This window comes from Chiloscyllium plagiosum, chromosome 14, assembly GCF_004010195.1.
Source record: "Chiloscyllium plagiosum isolate BGI_BamShark_2017 chromosome 14, ASM401019v2, whole genome shotgun sequence".
Classification (NCBI taxonomy): Eukaryota; Metazoa; Chordata; class Chondrichthyes; order Orectolobiformes; family Hemiscylliidae; genus Chiloscyllium; species Chiloscyllium plagiosum.
The window spans coordinates 10,003,280-10,010,915 of NC_057723.1; the positions used below are offsets into that span (position 1 = coordinate 10,003,280).

The 7,636-nt window shown below is 42.7% G+C and overlaps 1 protein-coding gene across 2 annotated transcripts in view; it reads left to right on the forward strand.

Annotated features, from left to right (window-relative positions):
* Nucleotides 1-314: 314 nt before the first annotated feature.
* The window catches only part of LOC122556884 (RELT-like protein 2), a 25,781-nt gene continuing 18,459 nt past the window's right edge, over nt 315-7,636 (forward strand). Inside the window, exons 1-3 of one of the 2 annotated variants that reach the window (XM_043704143.1) lie at nt 315-988; nt 4,181-4,256; nt 5,533-5,741. In XM_043704143.1, the coding sequence (XP_043560078.1) occupies nt 5,546-5,741 (196 nt within the window). In that variant the 5' untranslated portion in view covers nt 315-988; nt 4,181-4,256; nt 5,533-5,545. The remainder of the gene's footprint in view (nt 989-4,180; nt 4,257-5,532; nt 5,742-7,636) is intronic. The other variant, XM_043704144.1, reaches the window with a different exon arrangement.

Sequence of the window (7,636 nt, forward strand, 5' to 3'; positions counted from 1 at the left end):
ACTCTGGTTTGCAGATGTTGCATAATTTGCAATCATTTCAGGATCCAGTCGATCAACTTGCATGTTTCTGGCCAAGGACACGCAGGTGCCCAAATATACAGTTTTGAGGAAGGGTCATGCGACCCGAAATGTTAACTCTGCTTTCTCTCCACAGTTGCTGCCAGACCTGCTGAGCTTTTCCAGCAGGTGCCCAAATATACAGATATCCTGAGGCCCTTCTGCACTCTACATGCTGATGTCCATTTAAGCATCTGGTTGCTGGCTCATCCAAGTATAACTGAGACAGGTAGCAGTGGGTAAATGAGTCATGGGTCTCAGCCCTACTGCAGCAGGTGAGTGAGTGTTGAAAAATCCCACTACAGGATTCTGGAGCAGGAGAATGAGTAAGTTGAAGGTCATGTTTATAATGCAGCAGGCCAGTGAGTGACTGGCAGGTCCAACCTATACCGCAGGAAGTGCTGAAGTGGCGACTACCAGATGTTGCAGACCCAGGAAATTAATGACTGAAAGAGCGAAGCCAAGAGCTGGAATTGCGATGGAACAGAACACTGATAGAGAGGAGTAAGAGAGGGCAGATCGGGACTGGAGAGCTGAGCAGATACTTGCATCACCCTGCACGCTCTCTCTATGTTCCTTTCTGCAGCCTAACTTGAACGGAGGACAGCCGGTATCCTTCAACATGACCCGCTCAGATTCGCTGTGATGATGCTGACGCAGTGGCCCAATCTATTCCCTGCAGTTTAACCCATTCAGGAGACGGGGCAGAGCATTGTGAGAGGGGGCAGAGGACAAGGTTAGTTAAGATGCAGTGAGTAAGTGACACCAAGTTTGGGATTTTAATACGTGCAGCTTGCAGGAGGTGGGACTGACAGAGTAAGCAGATGTGCATTTTTAGAATCCCAGAACGTACGAGATGCAATGACACTTGACGTCAACGTGAGGAACCAGAGTAAACACAACGGGATTTAGTCCTCGGGATCAAGTCAAGGTTGGTATTATTGCAACGATTCATTGAATGACCTGAGTTTACAGAAGAGATGCTTAATTTAATTTAATTTGCTTTGCAGTGGGCACTTTGTACCTGTGTGTTTGAAAGCTCCCTACGTCCTGATGTTTTATAACTTCGAAGTGATTCACAAAGGTCTCATGTCATTTTTTCCCCCCTGCCAGGAATCTGCTACACTTGTATAAGGTATATTCACGGTCCTTCCTGATACCCATTTGAACAGTTGGCACACTGTTGTAAATTGTAAATGTGCTCAGTGAGGTGAGGGAGGTGAGTGTCAGGACGGGATCAGTTTCAGCTTAGACCCAACAATGAGAGGAACCTGTCCCCATAAAGCGAAGTTGCCGAAGCGGTTTTATGAAAAGCCTTCCTGATCTTGGACAATGATCTTCGTTCGTTTATAAAGAAAGAAATTGCCTGAATTTACATAGCATCTTTCTCCACATCGGGACATCCTAATGCACTTAAACTCAGTGCAATACTTTTGAAGTGTAATGTTTAAATCACAAACCTTCGACAATGTGAAGATGACTAGATTTTCTGGTTGAATCCGTTTTAATCTGAGCGAATCCATTTGCATGTAACTGAGGTAGATGAGCCTCTTTTCACATTCAAAATACAACACCTCCTCCAACGTGCAGTGTACTTCCAGAAGTCACCCTCCAATATGAAGCACTCCCTCAGGTCTGACCTTCCAACAATGTGGTGCTCCCTCACATCTGACCTTCCAACAATATAGTGCTCCCTCACATCTGACTTCCCAGTAGTGTAGTGCTGCCTAGTATTGATCCTTTGAAATGTATTGCTCCTTGATTACTGCCTCTCTGACAGTGTAGTACTCCTGACCCTCTGAGAGAGTAGTGCTCCTTCAGTATAGGTCCTCTGACAGTGCAGCATGCCCTCAGCTCTACACCTGCAACAATGCAACTTTACTTCAGCACTAGATTAGAGTGGTGCTGGAAAATGTTTTAGGCAAAAGCCCTTCATCAAGATGGCTGATCTGCCATCCTGATGAAGGGCTTTTGCCCGAACCATTGATTTTCCTGCTCCTCAGATGCTGCCTGACCTGCTGTGCTTTTCCAGCACCACTCTAATCCAGACTCTAATTTCCAGCATCTGCAGTACCCATTTCTGTCTGGTGATTTTTCCTTCAGCACTGACCCTCCAACCTTTTCCTCAGCACTGCAATGGTTTAGCATTCCTTCAGCAATGCCCCTCCAAACTGTGCAGCACTCCATCAGCACTGCCCCTCCAAACTAACTTATATTTTTGTTTGATAGTGCTATGTTTAGTTCTGATAAAAACATCTCAGGAACGATATATGAGCCTTGGAGAAAGCAAAATGCTCACTTCACCAGGATGATGGGAGTGAGAAACATAGCAGCTGTGACTGAATGGCAGAGCAGACTGATGGACCGAATGGCCTTCACCTTATACAATATGATATGAGGGTTAAAGGAGTTAAACTACAGGGGCAGGTTCCATTGGCTAGCTTGTGTTCTGTTTTGAGTACAATTTAAAAGGTGATCAAGTAACAGTTTAAGATGATTAAAGATTTATTATGTCAATAGAGAAAAATATTTTTACAATGCAGGGAACATGTGACCTTAAAATTAGAACTAGACCATTCAGGGCTGATGGCAGTAAGTATATCTACATGAAGATAGTAGTAGGAATCTGGAGTTTTTCTCAAATTTTGTTGGGGCTGTGATTAAATTGAAACTTTTCAGACTTAAGTTGATGAATATCAGTGAGTTTTGAGAAGATTTGTAGCTCAGGTTGAGGTTCTGGATGTAAGTTTGCTCGCTGAGCTGGAAGGTTCATTTCCAGACGTTTTGTCACCCTACTAGGTAACATCGTCAGTGGACCTCAGGCAAAGCACTGCTGATAATTCCTGCTTTCTATTTATATGTTTGGGTTTCTTTGGGTTGGTGATGTCATTTCTTGTGGTGAAGTCACTTCCTGTTCTTTTTCTCAGGGGTGGTAGATGGGGTCTAACTCGATGTGTTTGTTGAATATTTTTGGATAAGATATTGAAAGATACAGAACAAAAGCAAATGAATCAAGTAGTAGGTGGACTTCTATTGTTTGAGTATCTCCAAGCTGAAAGTAAATTGACTCTTCACAGTGCCCTGAGCAACTAGGAGTGGGGAATAAACACTATCCTCGGTGTCAACGCCCACATACCATGAACAAAAAAGGTCAAACGTCCCACTTTTTACACGAAGCTTATGCTAAGGAATTTAATCGTAAAGGAGGGAGGATGTATGTTCTTCTTCCCAGTCTCTTGGCTATTTTCATTTGATCTCAGAGGTGAGCAGGATTCAAGACATCTGGATAGGTTGGCAGCTGCAGTAGATGGTACAGCTTCTTTCTCTGCTCTCACAGAATCATTGAATTGTTCCGGTCATTTGCCCATTGTGTCTGCTTTGGCTCCAAAAGCATTTTAACTGCATACCAAATTTCCTGCCTTTCCCCATTACCCTATACATTGTCTTGATTTAAATAAGAATCCAATGCCCTCCTGAATGTCTCATTTGAACCTGCCTCCAGGCAGTGCATTCCATTCCGTAACTACTGCTGACTGAGAAAGATCTTTCTCACCTCACACTTGCTTCTTTTGCAAAAACACTTTAAAATTGTGCCCTCTGGTTTTTGATCTGTTTATGAGCAGCAACAATTTCTCCGTTCCACCATATCCAGACCGTGAGTTTGAAAACTTCAATCAAATTTTCTCTTAGCCTTTGCCATTCCAAGGAAAACAGTGCCAGTTTCCCTAATCATTCCATATAACTGAAGTTAAAAATCACACAATACCAGGTTATAGTCCAACAGGTTTAATTTGAAGCACTAGCTTTCAGAGCACTGCTCCTTCATCAGGTGGTTGTGGAGGACACAATTGTAAGACACAGAATTTATAGCAAAAGTTTACAGTGTGATGTAACTGAAATTCCACGCACAGTAGTTGGTGTTTGCATGCTGATCATGCCATTGATTTCAAGTTTCAGAGGTTGCTGCTATATGTGTGGCTCAGAGGCCCACACAGCCATCAGAAAATTAGAGAGAACTCTGCACCCAGGCCTCTGTTCCTGCACACTCTTTAGAACATTGCCCTTTAGTTTATACCGTTCTTTGTAGCTGTGTATTACCTCCCACTTCTTTTACCCTTTGCAGCAATCCACCAAAGACCCGTTTCTCATGGCTTATGCTACAATATCACTGTGGGCCTAGGCAAGCGGAAAGAACCAAAGTAAGTACATGCCAATGCTCTTAGCATTATTCCACATCACACTTTTAGCCAACTAAACTAACTAGCCACTTAAAATGAAGTTGATGTGGATATCAGCCAGGATTTAATTGTGGGGCAGAACAGGCTCCGTGGGCTGAATGGTCTTGTCTGAATGTGACTTGTTCAGAAACGCCCCATTACAGTTGTTCAAGTTCCTGCTTACACCACATGATCTCGTGCAAAACTCCTCAACCGACCAATGACCTGTTGTAAATACTGCATTTTTTTGGAAACACAAAATGGGCATAATGGAGGTTTAGACACTGCAGTGCGACAGGGAATACACCTTTGTTTTTAACAACTCAAAGATTAATAGTGAAACTTTGTGGTTTTCACTTATTGCTTAGACAAGGTCATTTATGTAACTGTTTGAGAAGCTGGATTTGATATTTTTGTGAGAAAGACTGGCATCAGATGCTCCTGGTTTAATGATAAAACTGCCACGTAACAATTTTTGGAGTTGAAAAACAGTTTGTCACAGAACTGAGAGAGGGAAGTTGCACTCAGACCTCCAAAGAGCTTGCAAGTCAGACTGGTTTCTCCCTATCGCTCTCAGTCTGATACCCTCTGGAAATGAAAAAGAAACCAAAACACTTCAAAAAGAACAACTTCCAACTCAAACAAAGACCTAGGTCTGACTGAATGGGTACCAATTTAAGAATCTTCTGCAGTTGAGGACCAATGTGATATCATCCAAAAATAGAATAATTGTGAAAAGGTCATCTCACATTGCCAAGTTCCCACATTCGTGTGGTTTGGATTCTTGATGCACAGAATTTTGACTTTGTTTTCTATCCATGATATTTCTGCAGAACTGTCTGTCTTTTTTGTCCTATTTATGAATGAATATGTGTGAATTTGGATTTAAAGGAGATACACTTTAAGTCTGAAAAATAGTAATCCATGATCCATTTCACCACTTGTTAAAGGATAAGCTTTTTTCTCATAAGTAGGTTTTATTTTTCTGTTTATCAATGAAACCTGGTTGTGAATGTCTTTTATCTTAAATAGTGACTAAACTCAGGCAAATTAACCACCTTAGGGACTCAGTTGGTCATTTATACTTCTGTGATGGTCTGTGGACTAGTGTGGTTGATTAGTATCACTCTCTTGCCAAGATGTCATTGTGATGTGAAATTGTTGCGAGTTACAATTCAACCAGGATTTTTAGTTTACACCATTTTAAAGAAAATCAAGAAATTCTCATTAAAAGATTATTTGGTTTTTGTTTCTATAGGAGAGTGTAGAAGATGGAGAATCATGGGGAAATTGAAGAGGTGACAGCTCATCCTCAAAACCTCTACACCATTTTGCTGCTGGTTCTGGTGTTCTTTGTGATGGGGCTAATGGGCGTCCTGCTATGCCACATCTTGAAGGAGAAGGGCTATCACTGCCGGACATCACGGGAGATGGACGCAGAACAAGAGGACACTGTTCCACCAGATGGTCCGTACAGTTTAGTAGGGCAATTTTTTTTTAGATTAGATTACATTACAGTGTGGAAACAGGCCCAGCGGCCCAGTAAGTCCACGCCGACCCGCCGAAGCGCAACCCACCCATACCCCTACATTTATCCCTTACCTAACACGACGGGCACCTTAGTATGGCCAATTCACCTGACCTGCACATCTTTGAACTGTGGGAGGAAACCGGAGCACCCGGAGGAAACCCACGCAGACACGGGGAGAACGTGCAAACTCCACACAGTCAGTCACCTGAGGCGGGAATTGAACCCGGGTCTCTGGCGCTGTGAGGCAGCAGTGCTAACCACTGGGCCACTGGAAAGAAAGAAGTTTCTTTCTTCTTTTTTTCTGAAGAGGCTGATTTGCAGATGGGAACCAAAACATATCAGTGCAGAACAAAAACAGAAATTGCTGGGGAAGCTCAACAGGTCTCGCGGAATCTGTGCAGGGAAAGCAGAGCCAACGTTTCAGGTCCAGTGACCATTCATCGAAGCATTCTGTTTTTGTTTTGGATTTCCAGCATCTGCAGTTCTTGGTTTTATTTTAGTGATATCAATGTAGATGTTGTTTCTGTGCTTGGTTAGGGTTTCCATGCATGCAAGTGTATGAAGTCCAAACCTTTCTCCCCCCAAGGTTAAATGTCAGCATCTGTTGTCCATCATAAAAACATGAAAGATAGGAGTAGTAGTAGGCCATTCAACCCCTCGAGCCTGCTCCACCTTTCAATATGATCATGGCTGATCATTGAGCACAATACCCCAATTCCACCCTCCCCACTTATTCTTTGATCCCTAACAAGAGCTCTATCTACCTCTTCCTTGAAAACACAATGTTTTGGCCTCAACCACTTTCTGTGGTAATGAATTCCACAGACTCCCCACCCTCTGAGTGAAGACATTTCTACTCGTCTCAATCCTAAAAGCTTTATTGCTTTTATCCTTAAACTAGCTAGGATTCTGGGTAATCCAAGATGGAGGACGGGAAAAATTTCTGGCTGGAAGAGCCGCTCCTTTTTTTGAGGTATTTTAGGTGTTGGAGGTGATTTCCTCAAATTCCAGGAGCAGCAACCACTGATTTATATGCTGTTGCATTGTTTTAGAACTTTGGAAAAAAAAGTCAAAACAACAGCAGTTTAAAAGGAGAAGAACAGACAAAGGAAGCACATGGTGAGGACAGTGCAGGAGAGAGAGAGAGAGAGAGAGAAAAAAAAACCTGCACAGTTACCGCCTTTGCTGTTTGAATTCGTGTATCGCTGGACATCGGAGTGCATCTGGGGAAATTAACAAACAGTGAAATTCACAACTAATCTTGGAGGAACTGTTGGGCGAAGTTCACAGCACAGAATCAGATAAGTAAATTGTTGCTTTAAGTCTGTCCAAGAGAAAGGCTGCAGTAGTGGGTCCAGTGGATTCTTTCTTGATTATATGTTTTTGGAGGTAAGTCTCTTAAAATATAAGCCATAGCTATTAATTTAACGAGGGGCAGTGTTTGTAGAGGAATAAGACGATGTTATTTTCTGGGTCTGTAGATTGTGAAGGAGCAAAAATGGCCTTTACAATGATATGTATTTCTTGCCAGATGTGGGAGTTTAAAGAGAGTTTAAGGGTTACTGCGGATTATATCTGCCATAAATGCTGTTGGATGCCAATCTTATCAGATCGAGTGGATCGGTTGGAGAGACAAATAGAAGCGATGAGGAATTTGCAACAGCTACAGTATGTGATGGATGGCAGTTATAGGAAGGGGGGAAAGTCTCAGATACAGTCACATAGATGGGTTAACTCCAGGAAGGGTAAGTGAGGTAGGCACCTTGTGCCGGAGACTTTGGTGGACATACCCATTTCAAACAGGTATGCTGTTTTGGAAAATGTAGGGGGT